General features: G+C 40.4%; 1 protein-coding gene across 6 annotated transcripts in view; it reads right to left on the minus strand.

The window, feature by feature from the left end:
• Nucleotides 1–23,262, minus strand: part of SH3D19 (SH3 domain containing 19) — an 80,931-nt gene extending 57,669 nt beyond the window's left edge. For 3 of the 6 annotated variants that reach the window (XM_064417357.1, XM_064417356.1, XM_064417360.1), the window contains exons 1-2: nucleotides 23,121–23,262; nucleotides 5,792–5,831 (exon numbers count right to left, since the gene is read on the minus strand). In XM_064417357.1, coding sequence (XP_064273427.1) covers nucleotides 5,792–5,831; nucleotides 23,121–23,238 — 158 coding nt within the window. In that variant the 5' untranslated portion in view covers nucleotides 23,239–23,262. Of the gene's footprint in view, nucleotides 1–5,791; nucleotides 6,128–7,236; nucleotides 7,312–20,856; nucleotides 20,998–23,120 lie in introns of those variants that run through there. The other 3 variants (XM_064417358.1, XM_064417361.1, XM_064417359.1) reach the window with 3 other exon arrangements.
• Nucleotides 23,263–25,609: the final 2,347 nt, after the last annotated feature.

Genomic DNA, 25,609 nt, shown 5'->3' on the forward strand with positions numbered 1-25,609 from the left:
TGGATGGGCAAAGGCCTAAAATTTTCTTGTGTAAAACAGAAGCATTGACAAGGCTGCCCAGACATTACCAGTAGACAACACAAGGGTTTTAAACAACAGTGATGAAAAGCTGTACTTCAGGATGTTTGTGTGAATTAATTTGGTCCTTTGGGATATTAAGAAGTCCAGTGTTTAGACTGTTTCTTTTAGTAGTGTTTCCCACAGCATTATAATTTGGAAATAAAGTTAGTAAGTGACAGACAAGCAGCCTCACAGTGGGCTGAAAGTAAGTAGGCTCAACCTCTTGTTCCTGGGAGATTTTCAAATCCTGCTATAAAAAGCCATCACAGGGCTGATCTAGCATCAGCATCTTCGCACTACGAGCACTATGCTTGATAACGTGACCTGCATGACCTTCCCACCATTCTGTGACTTCTCAGTACAGAAGCAGTAGAAGTCTGTCCACGCTGCCCCTTTGACTAAGACAGAGCACTCACCAACAATATAAAGGTTAACAAAGACAAATGCCAGATTCTATACCTCAGACAGGCCAACCTTGAATGTACATACATGCTGGGGAACGAGAGGCTGGAGCAGCGCTGCAGAAAGGGAGCTGGGGCCCTGGTCCATGGCACTGAATGTGCCACTGAGCCCTGGCAGCCAGGAGGGCCAGCCCTGCCCTGGGGACAGCAGGCACAGCCAGGCAAGGGAGGGCATTGTCCTGCTCTGCTCTGCACTGGGGCAGCCTCACCTCCACTGCTGGGGCAGCTCTGGGTGCTACAGCAAAAGAGACCCTGAGCTGCCAGAGAGTCCAGAGGAGCAGCAGGGATGGCAAAGGGCCTTGAGGGGAAGCCGTGTGAGGAGTGGCTGAGGTCACTCGGTCTGTTCAGCCTGGAGCAGAGCAGACTGAGGGGAAACCTCCCTGCAGTTACAACTCCCTGGTGAGGGGAAGAGGAGGAGCAGACACTGATCTCTCTCTGTGGTGACAGGGACAGGACCTGAGGGAATGGCCTGAAGCTGGGCTCAGGGGCAGTTTAGGTTGGATATCAGGAAAAGGTTCTCCACCCAGAGGGTGGCTCGGCACTGGAACAGCTTCCCATGGAAGTGGTCACAGCTCCAAGCCTGACAGAGTTCAGGCAAGAATCATTTGGACAATGCTCTCAGGCCCATGGTGTGACTCTTGGGAATGGTTCTGTCCAGGGCCAGGAACTGGATTTCAATGACCCTTGTGGGTACTTTCCAACTCAGGATATGCTATGATCTGGTGAAACTATTAAATGACTGACTGTAATGGTTACAACATAGAAAAGCCTGTTACTGGCTGTTTTCTCAAGACCTCAAAAGCATATTGATTTGCAAAACCACCTCATTTTAACTATAAAGAGGGGACAGTTCCACCACATTCTCAAGCCAGTGCCTTAGGATTCCCTTCATTCCCTGTTAAAAGCTTAAGATCTTCATTAAAGGGTGTCTTTGCAGGTTTCACAGATGATCTGGGAAGACACATTCTTAAGATATAGTCCAACTGTTACTGTAGTATTTCTTCAACACAGTTTCACAAAATCAGCATTATATAGCACAGGAAATAGAAATGCAGAGAAGTTTTCACTGATGGAATTCTGCTATATTTAAAAAAACCCCAGACAACTAAACCCAAAGTCAGATACAAAATACCATTCATAAAAACGATCACTCGATTTAGCAGAGCTTCACTAAAGGGATCAGTAGCCCCTTTCATCAGCCACTACAAGTGCTTGTTTATAAAGGAACAAAAGACGACTTTTGTCTATTTGTATTGTTGACTTGATGCATTTTAAATAAAAAAAGCTCAATTTACTGCAATCAAATGAAGGCAACCAGCTGTAAAAGAACTTAAACACATTACAGTCACCAGGCAGACTACATGCAGTAAAACCTAGGATCTATTTCTAAAAATGAACTAATTACTTTCATCCCCCTTCCCATTTTTCACAGTAGACACTGATATTTCTGACTTGACTTCAAGTGATTGATACTCTACTAAATCTCTCAGTAAATTGCTGCAGTTGTTAGCTACCTTCATCTGCTCATCTCCAAGGTCAAGGCAACTACAATGAATTATACCAAATTACAGGACTGTGTTTCAGGATTTTTTTGATCCATAATCCTCAACCAAGAGAAGAAAAAAAAATCCAGTTCCTTCTACAAGCTTTATTCATGTTCAGGGATTAACTGCAAATACGCAGATGCCTCAAATCTTCTATTACTATCACATAATTTTCAGTTTGAAAACATTTAGAGGAATAAAGACCTACTTCTTTTGACCTAATTGACCTGTGTTACAGCAGTGCATGACCTGAAGCTATCAGAGACAACAGTAGAAGCATGACCTGATAGTAAAATCAAGAATTATAATTACAGACCACTGTTACCAGCAGAGGTATATTTCCATACTGTCTGAAATGTAACAATTGAAGGGTGGCTATTAGGTCATGAAATGTAATGTCTCTTTATTAAAACTTAACATAGCAATAGGTATTATTTGGATTCAGTGAACATTTGTTTGATCTTACTAATGTGCTATATTTAATAAAAAATCAGTGCAGAGCAGTACACGAAATAGATACACAGGCCCTGTTCTGCTACTCCTTGCTTTTATCTAAACTCTCCTGAGTGTCAGTGGTTGCTAATCACCAAAAGAGGCAGAAGATAATGTAATAATGCACATTTTGTCAAGGTTACCTGTGTCCCTCCCTTTAAATCATTATCTGTGGTCTTTGGTTCATCCACTCTCCAGATTTCTTCCCCATGCCACGCTAGATCCCAGTATCACTCTCAGAATGCTCCCTCTTTCTGCAGCATTTCTCCCATGCTAAACATTTGACAGGCTAATAACCAAACCAGAATATTTGTCAGAGCTCCTGATACTGCCGTAAAAATTCTTCTAAATGGCATCACCCTATAATAAAGTACTATTTTATTGACCATTTCTATACTGTTCTACCTAGAACAGGTTTTTTTAACGTCTTTCACTGCAAATTAATTATGTCCAAAGGTATGTTTTAAAACTGATCCTGTCTCACTGTATATAAACTCTTCATCCCTAATACTGCAAAGACTCAAGCACAAGCTTCAAATACATCTAGAAATACATAGGCAGAGACATACATAAGAACAGGAGATTGGAAAAGGTAAGCTTTAGAACATTGAAATCACAAGGAATATTGTGACCTATTGTTATGTGACCTTTCTGTTACTGTGATCATGTTCCAGACCACACCCTAACCTTACAATGCATGAGGAAGAGTTGGTGGTGGATATCTGGGCCTTTGTTTGGTCTCTTCTTATTCCAGTGCTCCACATTTATACTTAGACTTGACAGACTTCTGGGCAAGATCTCATCAGAGTTTTGTATGAAACAATAAACTACTTCTCTGGATCTCTCATGGAAACATCTACATCTGCTATTTCATCTTAAGTTATCTACCTTTCTTAAGGCTCACTGCTTATTCCTTCACCTTGTCAGCAGATCTACCCACATTCAATATTTCACAGTAATTCTAGTGTAGAAACTCTTGTTTCCAGACCTTGAGTTCAAGACCTGCAGTGTCATTTTTGTTCCACTTGAGACCATGAGAGGGGTACTATCTTGTGTGTTTAAGCTATGCATTCCTCAACATGCAGTTTAAGGAATAAGTAGCCAAGATGCCTCTGAACCATTGTATTTTCTTCTTTCCTTGTCATGAACTGGTCCCAGAGAGGACAGTGTCCAAGGTGCAGTAGCACATCATAAAATGGAATAAAACTGTCCCCCCAGTTACATTCAAACAGCTGGAAATAGGAAATGCTGCCTATGTTACAAGAGAAGAGTGCTTTGCACTTCAGTTTTAGCTGTGCATACTTCACAATTTAGTTTTCCCTCAGGTCTTCTATCCAGGGGCTCTGGCCCTGATGCAACTGCAGCTCTTTTCCAGGGCATGATACGGCCGGACTTGGGATAAGAATCTTACCCAGCAATTTGTCTCACCACAGAATAATGCTTCTAATTATAATGAGACATGAACCACTGAGTGTAGCAATATCAATTAGCAGAGTACATCATTTAAGCAAGGCAGGCTGCTCCTATTCCACTCTACAAACAGCAGAGAGACGTGCACAAAACAACACTACCCTTTTAATGGTGGCTTTTCTTCCTTGCAGCTCATGACTGCAATGGCCAGTGAGACTGAGAAGGGGTAGAAGATACATAGATATGGTCAGAAAGCACATGCACTACTGACAGGAATGAAAGACTACTGAAAGCTCCATTTCTCTCAACACTGTGAGCAATCTACATTATACTGTTAATTACTTGTGCTTTCCACATGAGAATTTGGAGATGGCAGTCCAGGCAACTTAGGGCGGTGTTTTATTCCAAGGCTGGTTCACATTTGACTTTTCAATTCCATGGAAAAAAATTCAATGTTTTACTTTGCTTTTGGTCCAAATTCAAACTTGCAAAACACACTCCAGAGCAAAAAGATACTGGTGAAAATGACTAGGGAGAAGAAAGGGGAAGAGATTGAAGCTATTTCAACCTTAAACTAAACATTTTGATAAAATAAGATTTTCTTTTGAAAATGATTTGGATTTGTTTGACATTATTGTAATATGACATGATCTAATGAAAGTTCTAACATTTAGACTGTAACCACAAAATTTTAAGAAAAGAAAAGAAAAAAGTTCAGTATTTTTAAGTATTAAAGGAAATCAGCACATGCGGTGATTGAGCTTTTAAGAAGATAAAAGTATTCAAAGAAAAAGGCAATACCCCCCTGCAACTTAAACACGCTGCTGGAATCAGCTACAGTCCTGTGGCAGATGAGGGAGGGAAGGGAAAAACATCCTCTCCCATCACATCACACAATAGATACAACACATCAAGTGTGCTGTAGGAAAATGCTACACTCTTCTTCCAGCTAAAAATCCTAGCCCACTGTACTGTAAAAATGTAGCAAAAAGGAAAAAAATGTAGACTGTAAAAATCAAATGAAAAGGTCAGGTCATGTCAAAAGCCTGGACACCAGGGGAATTTTTTGGAAAGACTTTTCACAAAGGAATGGGAGAGCCAGGGTTTGCTGGTCTGCTCTATCACTTTGGTTCATTAAAATTCCACTATCTACCACATGACATGGACAAAATCCTATTCCCCAGTGGAGAACTGAAAGACAGTTTGAAAATGAGGCAACAGAGAAAGAGATTATTTAAAAATCAGAGGATAAGAAGCACTACAGAATATTCAGAAGTTTAAGGGAAAATATGGCCTTGCAAATCAATAGCCTACAAGCTCATGACAAGCCTGATGGAAATTCTAAATAAACACAATGTGTTGGTGTGTGTGTGTGTGTGCATGGGCTTTGTTTAAAACACTTTCATTCTTGTGAAACCTTGGGTATGATGGGATCAGAGTTAATGGCATAAATAATAAAGTATTGCTATTTTTGAGTGAACCAAGAACTATTTTCCTTGTTGTAGAAGCAAACAGTTCAAAGCAGTAAAAGACATCTTGTTTTAAACCACGGTTTTACCAAACAACTCTATGCATGACACAGTGTAGCAAGTCCTATTAATTTCTTTTAAAAAAAGACAACCTTTGCCCATAAAGAACATAAAACAATTATATTTAACACAAACTTATTTTGGTATTACATTACTGTTACCAAAACAGAGGAGAAGATGAAGAATGACATTTTTATATTTCTGGCCAATTTCCTAGTTTACCCAATAAAAGGAAAAAATCAGGGTAAAAAAAAGAAAGAGAAGGGAAGAATAAATAGAGAAATACAGTTCTTACCCTGAAGAGCGGCAGTCTGGTTTATTTCTTTCTGAGCGATCTGTGAGAAAGGAGGCATAATATCAGCACAGAAGTTGGATGTTCTTTAGCAATACTAGTACAGAGTCTTAGAGAACTGTAAAACCATATGACTAGCAAAACCAAAAGCTGATTCTGTTCTAAAACTGTTTTCCCACACTGGACTAGACTGCCTAAGACCAAGTAAAGTTACTGCAAGTTTAACATTTGTTACAATTTCTCCACTCAAAACACAGTGTACTTAATGTTTTGTATTAGTGCTTTGGAAGCTTCTCCTCCCTTTAGCTGAAATGAATAGTGCTTTAGTTCAGGATAAAAATAAGGGAGAGGGAAGAGGAAAAAAGAAAAACCACAGATTACTCAGCGCAAAAAAATCATTCCATGAATCATGGCTGGCAGAGTTCCCTGACAGGATGGGAGAAAAATCAGCAGTTGGTTGCAGCAACATCTGCAAATACACTGAATCCAGTGCAACCCCACCATTAACTCTTCAGCTTCTGGGGGTTCCAAATACTGAATTTTCCTGTGTTTTTAGAAAGGGTTTTGTTTATCCTGTAAGTATTTCAAGTAGCTTATTTGAACTAATGAGATTGACCCACAAAAATCTACACATAAAGCTCCAGTATGCACCAAAAGTATAGAATATTTCTCTCAAGAGTTATGATTATTGTACAAGCATTATAAAATAACTGCCTGCTATGATATTACAATTCATGTATTGTCATTTATATTTTAAGTCCAGAATATCTTTTACTGCATGACTTTTGAACTACCTGAAAAGCTGAGATTGTTGTCCACCTAAAATACATATATTCTAAAAATAGAGGAGGGGTTTAGTATTTTAATGCAGAAAGATCCACTATACAAGCAGAAGTTAATTCCTACAGCTGCACATAATCTCCACTGATCATGGTGATTTTGCTTCTAATTTGATCTCTGTGTATTTTAAACAGAAACCTATTTTTCGTGCATTAATAAACACTTTACTGAAAAGCTTGTCTATAAAGATGAGTCTTCCTAAAAAAAAATTCATGCTCACAGATTGTTAAAGCTCTGCATTTGAAATAAAATTTGCTCTGTTAACAGTACATATTTGTTTGTGTAGTTTTATTTCCTGTGTAAAAGAAATATTTTCCTCTCCAAGCTTTATGTGTTCATTTGACTAAGCTTTCATTACAGTGGTAAAAAAATTATCTCATGTCAACATTGCTTTAAAAGTATGTAAATGCTTTTTCCATCCATAGGTGCTCCTACTGAGCTGTCACAGCCACACAGTTATAATTTATTGTCTTCCTGACTCACAGAGATCTCCATTTCATCACACTGTGTGCAACTCTGCTTGCAGAAGCAGCATGGTATAGCTCTGGAACAGCTCAAACCAGAGCTGCAGCAGCAGCCCTTCAAACACACACTCCTTCCATCCTTACCTGGGAGCACTGAACAAAATGAGACCGGACTTCCTACTGAAATCTGCTTGCCATCTGTTGCTTGCTATCAGCATCTCCTGCTCTGTAAGCAGCCACAGTCTAACAGTATTCAGACAAACCCCTCCCACTGCCAAAACAATCCTGTGAATGAACCAGTGCAAAGGAAGGAATCGAGTAGGAGCACATGTAAGCACAGCACCTGGGAGCTCTCCCACACAGCCATGGCCACTCAGCAGATCCACCACAGCCCGCCCACACCACTGAACCTGCTCATTCAGGAAATCAGTGTGATTCCCCTTTTACTTTCATTCCTGTTTCAGCCATTCAATACTACGTTTGGTTTTGCACATTTCATTTTCTGATAAACTTAGTGAGAGCATACCATCTACATGCACACTGATCTTCTTGAAAAGAAATTGTGATCCTACAAGCAAAGAGCCGACATTTTAAAATAGAACTAAAACCTCCACCTCATTAAGTTTGCTGTGACCTTAACCTTTTAAATTTGTTTTAGTTTCAAGTATAATGAGAGACTCAAAGAGCTCAATCTTTCAGTTATGTGCTTGGAGTCAATTAGGTGTGAAGTCACTGTACCAGGAGGTGTTTAACGAAAGACTTGACATGGCACTTGGTGCCATGGTCTGACTGACAAGGTGGTGTGCTCAAAGGCTGGACTCAATCTCAGAAGTCTTTTCCAACCTAATTGATTCTGTGATTCTGTAAATTTTGCAATTCTAAATGGTATTTTGGCATTAGGTACAAGCACCACTTCAAATAATGACACACCTCTACAAACACTAGAATATGAAAGCCTAGAAAAAACAGGCAGCTTTTTTTTTTAATACACACACACGCACAGATCTTATCCCTCCATTCTGTAGGCAAATCCTTGACTTGAAAAAACCTGAGTCTCAAAAGTGCATGCCCACAAATTATTCTCTTTTCTCTATATATGTTACCTCAACAGCAGAGAGATGTCTTTGTAATCTTTTCTAACAGAAATAAGCAAGAAGACTGTATAGTTACAAATATCTGAAAATTAAATCCTGCACTACAGATTTTCCTCTATATCAAAGATAAAAATTGCTATAAAACATTACAGGACATTATGTTCTTCTAGCAGAAAACTGCATATTCTTCAATTCTAAACTCTGGAAGCCAAGACTGTGTGTCAGATCAGAGCAAATACTGAATGCTGCTGGACTAGCACTTACAATGAACAAACAAGCCTGTCTGCACTCTGGCATAGGAAATGCACAGGAAAAAATGCTACTTTTAGTAACAGATACTACCTTCCAGACACAAGACACCAGTACTGTCCTCCCTATCCTTCTGTTGCCAAAAGTAATAAAATTCTTCATTGTGTATACAGCTGTAGTAAAATATGCTAGGAATTTACAAGCAGCTAGTACTCAAAGCTACAGAACCGAACTGTACGATCCTAAGTTTATTTTAGTTTATGAAGTCCTTTCTGCCTGTCCTCCAATCCACAATTTGCATAGCCAGAGATCTGCAGTCTCTCAATCTCTAAAAGCTGACCATGCTCCAACCTCCTGCTGACTGTACTTGAGATTTCTCCACTTCATACTCACACGTACTATTTACAAAACCTTTGTTGCCCTCATAATATTACGGCCATACAAGAGAAATATATTAGCCTTGTTCAGAAGCAGGATATAGTGCAAGAAGCCAAGCAGTGAGCAGGTGGAGCAGACAAGGTGGAAGAAGTCAGGGACTCCTGGCTGAAGTTGGGAAGGCTGTTGCCCAGTTCTAAGCATAGCAGAAGAATCAAGGAAAACATTAAGGCATAAAAATCTGCTCTTCATACCACAATCGTATGGCAAATCTAGTGTTTCTTTACAAAATCATGCTCTGGGTATTTCAGCGGCAGCACAGACACCTTATGCCTTTTTTCAACATGCAAAGGCTGAGTGACAGACAGAAATGCCATATTCCAGTTGCTTTCAGAAAAAAATGTGATTCCCCTTTTATTTTCATTCCTGTTTCAGCATTTCAATACTACAAGTTTGGGAAAATTAGCTTCTTTTGTTGTTTGTTTTTAATATGACAGAAAAGTTTTTCTTCAAGAAAAATATAATCATCAGGAGAAAAATAACAGGGTCAAACATAATTTCAGTTGCTCCACAAACCTGAAATAGCTTAAGTTTTTGCCAAAAAGACCACCAATGCAGAAAACAGTATCTTTTAAGGCAATCACTCTTGTTTCTGGAAGACAAGCAAAGAAAAGGAAAAAGGCAACTCACACTCAGTAGAGCCATTATTTTCCTCTGTTTATTTTGCAAGCTTCTTCAAAGCATCTTGTTGCTAAGAGTGACTTCAACTGAAAAGTTTGCTCTCACTAGAAAAAAATTCAAGTATAAACACAAAATGTTGTTGAAAAATGAGTGGGAAGTTAACACACATTCTGCCGCATCAAACTGCGAAGCTGCTGGGGAACCTCCAATGCAATTACCTCCCCGAGGCTGGTAACTTCTCCCATTTCTGGGAATTATTGTATCTTCCAGTTTAACTATGCCTGTTGAATTTGACCAGTCAGCAGAAGAGGCAGGACACTAACATTCTTCTGGAAGACACGTAGCTAGAGCAACCAGCAGTCTCCATCCCAGCAGTTTTTAGCCCTCAATGGCGCAGCAGTGGCTTCACAAGGAAAGCAAGCAGGACACGCTACTGTAACAATGGCAAACCTCCAGATAAACCAAGCAATGGAAACCACGGGCTTTTAAGCAGTGCTGGCAACACCAAAATACAGAGAGAAGTGATGTTTTCAGGATAAGAAAATTATTGGATGAGGCTGTACAACTTTCATCTGATGATGCATCTGAATGCATCAATCCCCAATGAGCTTTGAAGGCTGTCGGGCCTTAACAAAGCCAGACACTACGACCAATACAGCAGCTTTACAAGGCATCGTGCAGAAATGTGATGCCACTCTTTCAGTCATATACATCTAGACCCAGGTGACCATAGCTAAACGGTGCACTGGTTCCTGCCAGACAACTGAGTCAAAAACCCCAAATTTTCATTTCTAATGACCAGTGTAGATGGGGCCCTCACTCAAAGGAATCACACATCTTCTGGGAAGAAGATCTGCATTTGGGTGGGCTTTTCAATGCTAGTTGCTTTATTTGCACCGTAACAAGCAGTAACTGCCACTGATACTGCCACCTTTTTGCCTCTGTTTGTTAAGGCATATTGTGGCTCAAAGCCACTCTTCCTTTTCAGCACTTCCCGCAGGTAAGGAACCAGAACAATGCAAACTGATTCCACTGTGTAAAATCTATTATAAATTTTGGTCAATTTTGTTAGGTACTGTCATACAGCAAAACCCACAAAATGGAACACTTGTTTGTGTATTTTAATATTTTAACAGCAGAGGCCCTTATCAGTTGTTTAAAAAGTAGAAGGCTCAAGCAGAGATTAATGAGAGGCTTGGAAGAAACTTTTAAAATTTACTTTACGTATAGCTTTCCCTTTAGTGCAAAAGGCTACAAAATCAGGACATGCTCGGAGTTTTTAATTGTAAAGGCAGACCGTTTTTATACTTACTTTAAATTCTACAGTATGCTGTTGACTTCCAGAGCAGTACACTGCCAGGAAGAAAACAATATTATAACATCCCCCACAATGAAATTATAGTAGTCTGTCAGTTTTAGTGCTAAACAGTAACTGAGTCTGTAAGCACAAAGCATTCCTGCAGTTTTTTTATACTTGGAATAATGCTTTTTTTCCCCCACTCTTAAACACATCTGATAGATGGCTGGGGATGGACCCCAACACACAGCTGAGAACAAAATGAACCTCTGCAGTTGAGTATTTAATTTTGAAACCTACTGACCACCATAAAGTGTGTAATTATCCCAAGACTTTTAGTTATAGTATCTTTACCTTGCAAAAAACGTTAAAAATAAACTATAATCATCTTTAAAGCCTTTAGTGCACTTTTAAGTGCACAGCATATATGCGAAAAAGGATTTTACTGGACAGCAGAGGCCACATTTGTCAAAGCTACATTTGCTCTTGATTTGTTTTTGTGACTCTGAAGTTCCACCCCCTCATTCTTGCTCCTACATTTCTCCTGCACTGCAACAGCAAAAGTGTGTGTGCATCAGTGTGAACATATGTGCCAGAAAAAAGAGGGGGCTGATGCAGAAAACAAAAGAGAAAGGAAACAGACTGTGTAAGCTCTCACCATTTCTCTAAAAGGTTCGTGCTGTAAGAACCTAGACTAAACTTAGCACTGGGAACTGGGCTTGTTCTTAAGCCATAAATGATAAACAAAGTATGTAAACAATCAAATACACCCACTATATACATACGTTACTACATTTTTGCCTTCTACCACAGTTGTTTAAGAAGGAAATTTAGGACACAGCTGCTTCTAAAGCTCTTTTTTCAAAAAATTAGCAACTCCTGAAAGTACAAATTCCTATATCTTCATAGAAGATACCCCAGCTGATCAGTGCAATGTAATTCTTAGATTATGTACTTCAGGTGTAACTAGACACAGGTATCAGCACACCACCAGAATCACAGTGGGAGCTACTCTAGATGAGTCCTACTACTTAATTTTTTTTATACTTTCATAAGGAAATTATCAATTGACTCAACATTTTGATGAACAGAAGACTTATAACCACAAAATACTTTTCTCTTTAGGCATTTCTGAAATGTTAAATCTATATTTTTGAAAATAATTCTCTGATGTCGCTAGCATTGCCATTAAAAGGAAATTATCTTTCAAGAGCGCTGTACTACTTTTTTCTTCTCGAACCGGAGATTTAGCATGCCTGCAGAGATTCTGCATATTCCTCAGCTGGCCCATAGAGCTCACTCAGTTCTACCTATGTCTGCCTGCCAAAGGGTGCTGATACACATACAAAAAATGCAATAGTTAGATGTGTGAATAAACTTGTCCTTCTGACACTGTATTAGCAGACTGTCTTATAAGCTTTCATACAAAATATACAAGATCCAAATTTATTCCATTATTTTCCTTCTCAGGGGTTTGCCCTGCTTGAGAACCAGAACATGCAGCACCTAAAGCGCCTCCAGCTTTGAACACCTCTGTGTAGGTTCATGCACGTGTCACAACATACTGCTGAGGTGGCAAACCTCAACAACTGAAGTCCCCAGCGTCATCTTATAGATTAAGCACTTGGAAGCTAAGTCATATTCAATGTGGGCAAGACACAGATTCACAATAAAGTGCTGAATAGCAATTCAGAAGATATTCCCCCTTCTGTATATCAGGAAACTAATTTGGCTTTTAAACAAACAAGAAAATTTCCTTCTTGACTATTTCATCCTGTGAAGCCATTGACAGAATAAAGGTGACAATGCTTTCAATTTAGGTATCAGACATGATAGTGAATGCAATAAGTGCATAGGTCTGCACTGTGGGAGGAATTTGGAGACTGGGGAGATGAAATGACACAGAGAAAGAAAATAATGTATGAAAAGAAAGAACTATAATACATTCAAGCACAAAAAAGCAGTATCTATAAAAATAGAATAAATGTACCAGGCAAATGAAAGTATTTATTTCTCTTAAGATACTGCTGAAATACTCAGTAGCTTTTTCTTGGAATATTTTATGGTCCTTTGTCACTATTTATGATTAAAGAATCCCCAAGCTGTTTACCCAGTTCATCTAATGAGAACAGTCTTAAATATCACTGATTTTTTTACAATACTAATTTTCTAGAGAAGTGCATTCAAAATCAGCCTCTTAACAAAATATTTTCCCTCCAGTGGCATTGGTAATCCTGCCCAACACAGAAATAAAAAATTCTAGGAAACTGAATGTAATAATTGCTTCTCATGTGCACAGGATTCTGAAGTACCATAAAATAAATTATTCCCAAAAAGGACTCTTGCACTTTATCATCAAACAAAGACTACAAGACCTAGACACATCATAAAAGGGATTAATGTGAAAGTGCAAAAAATGGATTTATTTAATGATGGTGACATATATGAATAAATTGTTGTACCCTGAGATAACCCTCATCCATCAGCTTTGAGCACATGCTTAAAGTTGTGCAACTCTCTGCCACTATTCTGCAGAACAGGAAGCCCAGCACTTTGCTGTTATTAAAGCAAATAATGTTTTAATGCATATTATTCAATAATGTAGTGATAGGCATCCAGTTTTTAGAATCCTGTGCTTACCACAGATAAACACAGCTTTTCTGGACATTGGTAATGCTGGCAGAAACAGTTGTTTGGTACCTTGGAGGAAATAACTACCCTGTGTATTACCAGACCTCTCTCCAGTTCTGTGCACTCACCAAAAAGGCCTACAGATCCTGTCAGAAGCATTCAGCCTCTGTAAACATAATAATAAGTACCTCTACATTGCTATAGTGCCAAAATACCATAATGACACACTTCAAATAGTTCTTGATAATGGATCCACAAACATCAAGCTAGTGGACAGCAATTACGGAAATGAAGTGTGCCTAATGTCATGGCAGCTGCTACCATATATTTCCCAGAGATGACATTGGTCATCTGCAGCAAGCTTTGCAGACTAGAACAGAAAAAACTCTTTTTTTTCATAAAGTTAAGCTGATAAGCGCTGAATACATGAGGTCTGCAGCATTATCCCATCTCTTCATTCAGTGATACTTGTTCCATGCTGGCAGTGATGCTCGTCCAAGCACAAACTTGACCTGCTAAAACACTGGACCTGGTAAACTGTCCAGGTAGGACGTGGCAGGTGCCCAGCCTCAGGAGCTCCATTCTCAGGTGAATTTCACCATGCCAGTTTGGAGTTCACTGGATGTTGCAAAGAATGGCAAGCTTAAGACAAATGACAAAGTGTACAGCATTTGGCATCAGCTGAACTGTGGCACCTGACAATGCTGTTCTTCAAGTACCAGGCAGAAGGAGAGAGATTTCTTATGAAGTTTCTACTTTGATCCCAAGTCCCACATTTCTATTAGTTTTGTACCCTAAACTTAACGTGCAGCTATAAAATGGATACAGAACACCAATGGAGTAATTTAATATGAGAAAGTTATTGAAATGCTGAGCTTGTTTCCAGATATTTATGTCCCATCTCCCCAACAGGATAAATGAACAGCATTTTAATAACAAATAAGATCACAACACACTGCACACTCAAAAATTATTTTAAATTATTTAGCACAGATGTGCACAACCTGAATCAATTTTCATGTATAGATCCGTGATATTGAGAACTCAGTTTTTAATGCAAGAAGGAATTAATGATGAATACAAAATTATCACCTTGAGAAAACAAATTATATTAATTTTAGCTTATCTTTTATAAACAGAATCTAAATGGTATAACTGAAGAAAAACATCAAACAGCTTCTTTTATACATACAATATTCTGTCTAGAAGGAAAATGGACCAGAAAGCCTTTTGTAGTAAACACAGTGCTTGAAAATTTACCTAAGCTTTTATGGAAGTAAATCACCATGATCAAGACCATATTAAAAAGCAGAATACATATAAGAAATTTATCATCATATTTCAAGAACCAGTGATTATCCAGCAGAAATACCGACCAGTATGCAAAAGGCAGTAACTGATTTCACATATTGAATGACTGTGTTCCTTACTACCATGCAAGATTTGAAGACTAGAAGTCTAAGTGGATTCAAAAAAGGAATTGAATTAATGAAAGATAAATCCATTGGCAGCAATTTAGCAGGACCTTTCATATACGGCCTCCCAGAAGTTGCTAAGAAATTGACTGCAGAGGGGAAGGAATTTCTCTTGGAAGTAAAAACTGAATCCTGGGAGGTGTTTCTTGCATACTTTCCTGAAGACATTTGTTTTTTCAGTTTGTGTGCTGTGACACACAAGCTACTAGCACAGCTCTGAAAGGCTGACAGTGTGCCCACTATTAACCACAGGAGTAACAACGTCACTCATTTGAAATCTTTACCATGTTCTGATCTAATCATATTGTCTTCAAAAGCCTGAACAAGCTGACTGAGGTAGCAACACATACACACAAAATAAATGCTATGACCTCTTTAAAAGCTTAGGGAAAACAAAAAATGAACAGTAAAATTTGTTTCATTCAGCTTTTACACCAGTGTGAACTTTTTCAGCCTTGCTGTCATGCAGCCCTTCATGCTGGACCCAAATACAGCCATAGAAAGCAGGAAAGCAAGGATAGATTTGTTTTGTAATACATGCAAGAATTTCTAAACCAATTAGGTTCATCTTTGAAGTATCTTATTTAGCATTCCATTAACTTTTTTTAGAAGATTCTAAATTCTTTCTCAAGTCAGAATGTCAAATTGATGTTTTTAGAATAACACATTAAATCTATACAAATCTCTACAGATTTAAAACACCTGAAGAAATTAGCGTAACAGCATTACATCAAGTGGTCAATTTAAAAACATTGATATACATAAGATCCTGTGTCTGTCAAAATACAATGTTGAGGGGAAAACCAGGAATTTAGGAATTTTTCTTGGTATGTGCCACCAACCACTAAATCTATGCCTTCCCACAAAATTTATTTTTGTCCTTCACTAAAGAGAAGGATGCTTGCCAAGCATAAACCACAGATCAACAGATGATATACTGTGTTCCCAAATCTGCTGTTGGAATGCTTCAGTGCCTTTTGTGCATACTGTTTTTCAAGAGCAAAGTAAAAAATCTTGGCCAGCAATGAAAACAACACTTCTACTACATTTTTTCTGTACAGTCAGAGGACCTGAATAAGAAAGCAGTCCAATTAGAAGGCTGAAGGGGCCAGACTCCTCTATCCTAGAAAAGAGAAGGCAAAGAAGATACTTAACCACAGCACACAGCTACCTGTAGGGTAGCAACAATGATCACAAATGCAAACTCTTCCTGGTGTTAGTGGACAATATTGAATGGTCACAAATGTAGCTTGGGACAGGTTGTAGGTGAGCAGAAGTTCTTCCATTAGAAATAAGTAAAGCACTGAAAAAGGTTGCCTGCAGAGGCTGTAAATCCCTCTCTTTCAGGAGACTTTCCAAGGCTAGACAAAGCCTTGGCTGGATGGATCCAGCCTTGGCAACAGGCCTGCTTCAAGGAAGCTGGACTAAGTGACCCCAGAGCCCTCTTCCAGACAACACTTCCATGGCCACAAACACAAAGTCAGCAAAGCAAAGAGACTAAAGAATGCTAAAGCATTGCATGTAGATAATAAGCATAAAAAAGTTCACAGCAAATTACTTTAGTGCTATCAAAATAAAATTTCATATGGCACATATTGTGTGAGATGCTTATTGAAACAAAACACACAGAACTACATAAGCTTTCAATGGAGAGCGTAAACACCACTACCCTGTTGTTTCCAGATTTTAAATCAAGGTGATGCATGGCTTCCAAATAGATAAATTACATTTAATGTCTCAATAATTGCAGCACAACATGCCTCAGTGACTTCAGCTATAGAGAAAGGAAAATAAGAGAGTACAAAATTTGAAAAACAGCATCACAACAGAATGCTGAACTGATAGACTGCAAGGACACTGGGCAGAATGTCCAAGATAAAGCCGGCAGGAACCAGATTAGGAGGAATAAACAAAGCCAAATCATCAAACTAATGTGCTAACTAGGTAAAAGGCAACCCTGGCAGGGGAAGACCACAGCCACCAACTCAAGAAACCCACATAATCAAAAGAGTGAGCATGTGGACTGATTAGCAGAAGAAGAAAGTAATTTAACTAACAGAAAAAAATACTAATTAATAAGAGAACTGTATAAATTATAGCTAATAAACATTAATGCCTTTGCTTGTCAAAATTCATAAATAATGAAAAGTTTTGATAATTGGTGTAATGGCTTTGTGAATTTGCCAGCTAGGACCCTTTTCTGAGCTAAACTAAATACATCAAATACCTCAACTCTGTGTGGACTGGCCTCTTGCACACTGGGTGAAGGAACCCATTTTGGGACAACAAAGGCTATACTCTCAAAAGCAAATATTAGCAGATTTATTTACAGATATTACATTTTTTCCCACCTGTAAACAACAACCACTGTGGTAAAAGCTTCTTGCAATGAGGTTATGACTCATTTTATGCTTTGCTGTCTATCCCCATTCTTTATGCAACAACCCAGACTTATCATTTGCTGCCCCGACAGGAAATGATTGATTACAACACAGGTAACAGCAAGGTCTTTGTACAATCACAGTTCTGTGGCTACAAACTCATCTCTCCTTAAGCAATTATATACTTCTGTGCCTTGCTTTGGCTCTAACCTAAATGAAGTAGGTCCATTTAATAACTTAATAATGATACTTATTATTATTTGTCCTTCTACAGTTTCCTTGGCCAGGAAATCACCCCACTGACTACCAGAAGTTGTTTAATGATTTTTGTAAGACCAGCCTTCATTTTCAGAAGCATTGTTTCTTCAGAGGGCACAACATTCTTTGGGGTTCAGTCTATACTCCTGATCAAGTAACTGCAAGCAGGTTTTTTTCTTGCCACTAACCTGAATCTCAAGATATGTTAGAGCATTTCCATGTATACACTATACTATTTAACTTCCAGAAAAGCTTTAGTTACTATTTATATTTACCTCAAGCAAGCTACAGTCAAAGACTACGAAATATAGTAGAATTGTGCCCAGTAACTTCAATGGGCTGTGAAAAATGCCTAATCATATAATCTCAATACTTCCCAGATACAACATACCAGCATCAGTCAGAGATTATTCCAGGAGAATTACACTTTTTCTGCTCTTTGGATCTCAAGTGTTTTACTGTGGTGGTGCCTGTTATTAAAACTGAAGCTCCTAAATTTGCATCGGGACTATCAAAACAAAACAAACTGAATCCCAGGGAAGAGAGGGAAGTGATGTTCAGCTGGCCATCAACTCCACCACTTCTTGAATTTGTGAGCTAACTGACTAAACAGAGAAATAATTAAAAGAGTGGCATCCACACCCCTACCCTGAATGCTCCCCTTCACAGGGCTTCCTGTGTACACAAGGGGAGACTAGCAGATCATAGGTAGATTTATGAATTTATTTAAAACAAATGATCTGCTTGATGGAGACCTCTTCTCTTCTCTTCTCTTCTCTTCTCTTCTCTTCTCTTCTCTTCTCTTCTCTTCTCTTCTCTTCTCTTCTCTTCTCTCTTCAGAGGATAAATGGTTACACTTGGTAGGGACAAGCAGAACAATTTCCAGATCAGCACTGAAGGACCCAGGCAGTGCTGACTTCTCTTCTGCAAGATGCCAATCCTTCCACTTCCTAAATATGAGTCGGTTAAGCAACTAAGTCTTTGAATTACCCCTTTCCTAACCATGCTTTCTCCTAGTTCCAGGGTCACTGGCACCTCTTGGGAAGGACTAAGCTTGAGCTGTCCTTGTTATGATCCAGTGAACCCTAGAGCACATCACCACCAAAACAGCCTCAAAGAAGAATTTCAGACCATCTTATCCTTTATTTCTTAGGGCCAGATACATAGCTTTGCATTAACATGGGGACAACTGCTGAGTATTGTTGTATTGAATCTTTCATTTATCTGTAAAAAGTCCATGCAAAGTAGTGTTCACTGAACTTTGTCAGACACACTACAGAAACGTACCCCCACAACCTCTCAGCATGTTGAGCAGTGAAATACTCAACATTAATTTGTTATACTGGATACAGCTCATTGTTCTCAGCTTCAAAAACAAGTCAGTGCTAGTTTGATGTGGGAGTCGTGGGAGTGTAATGAATTGATCCAACTCTGAACTAAATCTTGTTTTGGCATAAAAAGCCCCAAAGCACTCAGTCAATCAACCAACCAAAAGCAGATTATTTCACCCATAATCTAAAACTGCTCTCGAGTGTTGAAAAAGTTCCAGGAAACACCTGAACTACTATGGAGAAACAGAAATAGGGGTAGGGGAAAAAATTCAACAAAACTCAACCCAGAGATGTTTCAATCAGCACAGCTAAACTCATGTGCAAAATTTACAGCCATTGTATGAGAGCAAACCGCAGACAAGCATTTGTGGTAAGTAAAACAGAGTAATAGTAAATTAAACCAAAGCCTTGACCACCTGTATTTTTGACCACACATTAAAGTAAAAATCAAATAGGTCTTCATTATCAACTCAAAAAAATTTCATTATTGGCTTCCATATCTGATAATTTCATTTTATTTTTAAGTAAGAAAATTTCTGCCACATCTATAATGGGCTATTCTTTCTCAGGGAACACCGGCCAGAACTCAAAATGAAATAATGCAGATACTGAATATGTTAAAAATTTCTTGCATGCTTTAGATAATATTGGAATATTTTGGTACTCAGCTCTAATGTGACAGTAAGGACAGATAACCATAACTAAAATTTACTACATTCACTACAAACTCTCCTGCAAGTTAGTCAGTAGTCACAGAATAAAAAGGTAGTGAAAAGAGATTAAGGTTTAGAGTTAGACTGGAGAGAACCTGTAAGCCTATGGAAAAATAGCATTTTAGTGAGGTTGTTCAGGTTTGTTTGGATATTTTTTGTTGCTGTTGTTATTTTTAAAAAATAGTTTATTTATTTTACCAGAAAAGTTTATTTATTTTACAAAAAATAGGTTTGTTTATTGAAAACAAACTAAGTAAAATACTAACATTCTAAACAAAACAAAAAAAAATCCAGTAAAGATCCTGTGGTCTCTGTAAGTTCCCAGAACAATAATGCATGTGACAGAAATAAGCAACAAGGGAGGTAGAAATTGATCACATTATTTATATTGCAGTTAAAACCCCTAAAACTTTCCAACAAAAGTGGTTTCCTTTCCCAAAGTAGGTGACAAGACAATTCAGTTTTAACGAACCTATGCACCTACTGTCATTGTTCTCAATTTTTAAAGAATATGTTGTAGTTGTCCTCCCTATAACCTAAAAAACAAATACATACAAAAAATTCAATCAGCATTTTTCAAAGGGAAAATAGTTTCTTTAGAAGAGTTTCAAATTTCTCTATTTAATATATCTTCTCACAGGCTTTCCAGAACATGTCAAATAAAAGCTTTCTTGAATTCAGAGAAAATAATGACATGACATGGCATCATGACATGCAATGTGGCAGACACGTCACCTGAGCTACCTACAACTACCCCATGGACACAAATGGTTTTGCCAATCTCATTCCTCCAAGTTTCCCTGCTCCAAGATCTCCTCTGGCAGTCTACTCCTTAAACAAGCATCTTCAACCTCATTAAGCCAGCAAAAAAGCCCCCAGCCCAACACAGCAAAAAAACAAATCAACCCTCCAGTAAATAAAATTTAAAAAACCCAAAAAACCAAATCATGAGTAGGTCTCTAACAGCTCTCAGGTTGCAGTCCCACAGCAATCTGAGCCAAACTAACTTCCGACTGGCATAGGCTCTTACCTCCCTCTGGCTGCATGTTCCTACTCTTTCCCTTGTGCCAGCTTCAAGATTCACCGAAAACCATTACAGTGAGCTGAATCAGAAGACTCCCAACCACTGAAGAGAACTAGAAAAATATCCCTCTGCTTGGACAGTGCACCAGAACAGGTTGGTGCAGGTTCTAGCAAGCACAGGGGCTCCAATTGAGGCAGCCACCCAGTACATCAGCCCAGGCTACCACCAAACCACAATTCCAGTGACTTCACTCACCAACAGGTTGGATGAGCAGCAGAGGTGACACACAAGAGAGAGCAGAAGTGCACATCCCCAAAGGAGATCACACCTCTAGAGCAGCAGCAAGCTGTTAGTTTAGTCTAGCTGGCTTCATCCTACAACAACATGGTGCACCACAACTGCGGCTGGCTTCAAGGGAAAATACTTCTTCATTGCAGAGCCTCCCGTGCTCTGCTTCTCCAATAAACCACTGCTAACTAAGCCTGAGCTTCAGGAAGTCAGCAACACTTGTGAACTTTCACCTTTCAGCTCCCACTTTGCACACATGCCTCCCACCGCAGGACAAAGGTGATCAACAGCTCTTACGCACTTCCAGGCTGAACACAGCAGAAATTTAGGCTGCTTGCATTCACAACTAGTTCAACAGACTGAAATACTTAAATTGACAGGCTGCTAAGATGCCACTACATTTTTTAAACTCTACAACAAAATATCTCGCAGGCTTATTTAACACCTATTTGTATTACCATTTTGGCAGCCTAACCGCACATTTACATACAAAAAAGCTCCACTAATTTTCAAAAGGTTTATAAATAAAAGTATGTAAATAAAGGTCAAGTAAGGGAAGAGCAGCAAACTCATCTACTTTGGATGATTCTTCACTGATGCCTTAAGAATACTCCGCTGGGAGCCTCAGTGGTATTTTCCAGTGTAGAGATGTGCAAACAGATGGAAAGAAGGCGAGACTGCTCAAGCAGAATGCTATTCATTCACACATACTTTACACCAGTGAGGTAAACAAACAGTGCTGGCCCCATGTCAAGGGGCGGCTGTCAGGAAAAAACACTAGTAAAAATTGGAAAAACACCTTTCATTACACCATTCACGGTTAATAGCACCGTGACAAAGACACATTCTGGGAACAAGCTTTGTTCCACAAGAAGGTGGCAAAGGTTATATACATATATGAACTGTAGAACCAATTCTGTCTGTTTTCTGCTAATAAAAACCTCCAGAAGAAACACCTTTAGGAAACAGACATTATCACCAGCAGCACGAACACTTTGCTGTGGAGGAAACCATACAGGAACCAACACTGATTTTCTGCACTCTACCCCAAACAAGGTGAAACCCTGCAGACATGCCAAACCACAGTGGTTCCAACAGGGTCCAGCTAATCCTGCACCTGCACAGACAGGCATTGACATAACTTGAGCCACTAAAAGCCACAGTGAAAGTTGAAAGTTTTCCTCTAGGATCACGCATGTTGCTGTGCTTTTATCAACTACAAAAGGGACACTCAATTTCTTGTTGCTCAAATGGATTCATGTGCTCAAACTCACATGAATTGCAGAGGGTGCTACATTGTTACAGTTGTACCATAACTATTAAAAAATCACAATATTTGGAATTCAACTGTGTAGCATGGGTGAGATTTTACTGGAAACAGACCTTATGAATTCATTCTTGAAGGGATTTTACATTAATAGAAAAAGAAATGCTGCATTCACACCTCAGTGACTACAGGACAGCGACACGCATGTTGACCCTCAATTAACAATGATGTCCAAATTAAATAATTTCAGCTGCTTCCAGGGTCCACCCGAGTTAATAATTTCAAACAAAAGCTTGCTGTTGTCCAGGTCTCTCTACAATGACAATCTGCTCACTCCCCAGCCCCATTCCTTCTCACATGCACTGGTTCTTGCCTGCTCACAGGGCCTGCTGTCCAAACCTACACAAAAATGGCTAAATGTGAACAACTTTGCTATCTAGATGTTTCTCCGCCTCGGTACTTTGAAAAACATGGGCAGCTGATTTCCTGATGGAGCACCCCGCGCACCCGGACATGTCTGTGCTAGTCAGCACGTGCCCGTGCGAGCTCCAGGGTGGAGCAACAGCGGAACAGGTTGCCCTGTTGGGAAGTTGTGGATGCCCTATCCCTGGACGTGCTCAAGGACAGGTTGGATAGGACTCTGAGCAACCTGATCTAGCCGAAAGCGTCCTTGCCCACGGCAGAGGGGCTGGAACAAGGTGATCTTTAGGTCCCCTTCTAACTTAAACCACTGTATGACCATGATGAGCAGGAGCAGGCTCTGGGGGCGGCCCGCGGGCACACGCCTGCGGCTCGGATGCACCTGAGCTGAACCCGGCTGCCCTGGGGCGAGGCCGGCACACCTCGGGGCGGCACCGCCAATGCCGCCCTGCCCCCGACAGGAATCCAGACACGGGGAGCGGGCCAGGGCCAGGGCCAGCCCAAAGGAAGCGACGCCACGGCCCGCCGCGCCCTCGCCGCTCACCTGCTGCTGAGCTCAGCGCGACCCTCCGGTGCCTCCTGCCGAGCTCCCGCAGCTCCTCCTCGTCCTCCTCCAGCCTCCAGGCTTCGGCCATCGGCGGCGGAGGGGCGGCTGGCAGCATTCAAGAAGCGGGGGCTGCCATCACCGGCGCCCTCTCCTCGGCGCGGCCGCCCGGCCCTCGCGGCCGCCGGGCCCGCCCCGCACCTGCGCCCTCTCCGCCGCGCTTCTCCCGGAGACCGCTCCGCGCTGCTGCCGGCGGGGCGAGGCGGGAGGAGAGGCGGCCTTTCCTGCCCATCCGCGGCTCTCCGGCGTCAGCAGGAAACCCGGCGGCCGCCTGGCACCGCCACAAAAGGGGGCGGAGGAGGCGGCGGCGGGGGGAGGTACCTGGCTGCCGCCGCCGGGCGGCCCCGCCGGGCACGGCGCGGGGATGGGCCGGCGAGCCAGGCCCGGCGGCGAGCGGCGTGTGCGAGCCGGGGCGGCCTCCGGCTGAAGGGGAGAAGGGGCTTGCGGCGAGAGGGTGCGAGGTCTGCCGCGCTTCGTGACGGGAGCAAGAAGATGCCAAGAGGAGGATGGTGCCAGGCTCTTTTTCAGTGGTACCCAGCGACAGAACAAGGAACAATGACCAGAAATTAAAGCACAAGAAGTTCCGTCTCCACATGAGGAAGAACTCCTTTACGTTGAGGGTGGCAGAGCACTGAACAGGCTGCCCAGGGAGGTCGTGGAGTCTCCCTCTCTGGAGAGACTCGAAACCCACCTGGACACGTTCCAACGTCACCTGCTCCAGGTGCCCTGCCTTGGCAGGGGCGGTTGGACTAGGTGACCTCCTAACAATTCTGTGATTCTGTGAGGTGAGAAGGGCAGTTGCTGTGCACGCCAGAAAGTCGAGAGCCCCGGGAGCTGTGGGAATTGTAGGTGCAGCAGACTGTGGCTCCGATATGGGCTGGGGACAGGCAGGTTTTTGACCGGCAGCAGTTGTGGTTTGTGGCTAGCAGGATGTGTGTCTTGGCCCGAGTTCATTACCGTGGTTTGAACTACTTAAGAAGTTATCTTAGGACCTACTTGAAACCAGCGAGGTACACACTTAACAGCAGTGAAGCGATACGAAAAATATGGCCGTGTTTCAAGTTAGACACCTGTGTGGTTTTACCTCTAATTTCTCCCCCACCCCTTCCTGGGGCCCTCAGTTGCCTATATCTAAATAGAAATTATATTGCTTCTTCACTTCATATGGTAGCTGTAAAACCTAATCATAAATGTTTTTATATATTATTCCATTGTAGGTACTACTAAAACAGAATATAAGTAAGATAAATTCAGCTTCAGAGCAAGTGAATAAGGGACAGTAAACCAATAAAGTATATGACCACAAATTAGAGCAGGAAGGTACAACTAAACAGTGAGTAATCCTAATGTTGAGCAATATCTGTGCTGACACACTGAGCACCTTCTATGCTCACAGTGAATAAACCATATTGTACAAGTTGAAGAAAAAGTCATCACAAAGCTGAAAAATATATAATGCATGAATACAAATGATTGTCTGTGCATTTTTTAGTGTTTCAGTGCTTGACTTTACAGTCATTGTTCCTTAACAGAGGCTTTTTTCCACTGCAGCACTTAGTGTTCAAGTGGTATAATAGTTATTCTTTGAAGGACATAAGGCTTTATACTGTAAAAAGATGTAAAGCCAGGAATAAAACTGAATGTACAGCAGGACTGTATAACAGACAAATGAAACCTTCCAATACAGTGTTCTCAAAAGCCTCATGCTTTGGTTGACCTCTGCATGGATAGATTGCATGGTAGTCCAAGAAAATCATCTTACAAATTTCAGTGCAAGATCAGCATGCCTTGTATGTGATCTAGAGCAGATACAAAACTCTTCAGCTGAACACTGCTGTCACAGGTACATGCTCTTGGTATGTGCATGCGTGCAAGACAGAGGAGACTCTCCCATGTAAAACAAACTGGTGTTGTTTGTATTCTGGTTCTCTACTGTGGAACCAAAATGCAGCACCTGTATTCAGCTCCTAAACTCCACTATCCACAAAGAACAACAACGACCATTCACTTTTCACTTCCCAAACGTCTCCTTTTTATACTATGTGTTTTACTGCTGATTGGCAGAAAGGGAACTTGATGTAATGTAAAATTACTAAGGAAGGAAAAACCAGAAATAAACCACAGAGCCCTCAAAAAACAGATTCAACCTTTTTTTGTTGCTGTTGATGAAATTGACACAGGCTTCCATGCACATAAAATTGAAAAATACATTTGGACAAAATTTAGGCCTAAGAAAATCATGCTGAACAGAGTAGATCCAGCTATTACTAAGAAAACATTCCCAAAAATATCACATAATACAGTATAGAGTGATCATGAGTGTTTAACATTGACAATCATTAAGAGTTCCTTAGCAATCACCATGGAGGTCCAATTTAAAAATGGAATTGCAATAACCAAATTACAGAAAGTGATAAGGTCCCTGAAGC

The sequence above is a fragment of the Passer domesticus genome, chromosome 4 (assembly GCF_036417665.1).
Source record: "Passer domesticus isolate bPasDom1 chromosome 4, bPasDom1.hap1, whole genome shotgun sequence".
NCBI classification, from domain to species: Eukaryota; Metazoa; Chordata; class Aves; order Passeriformes; family Passeridae; genus Passer; species Passer domesticus.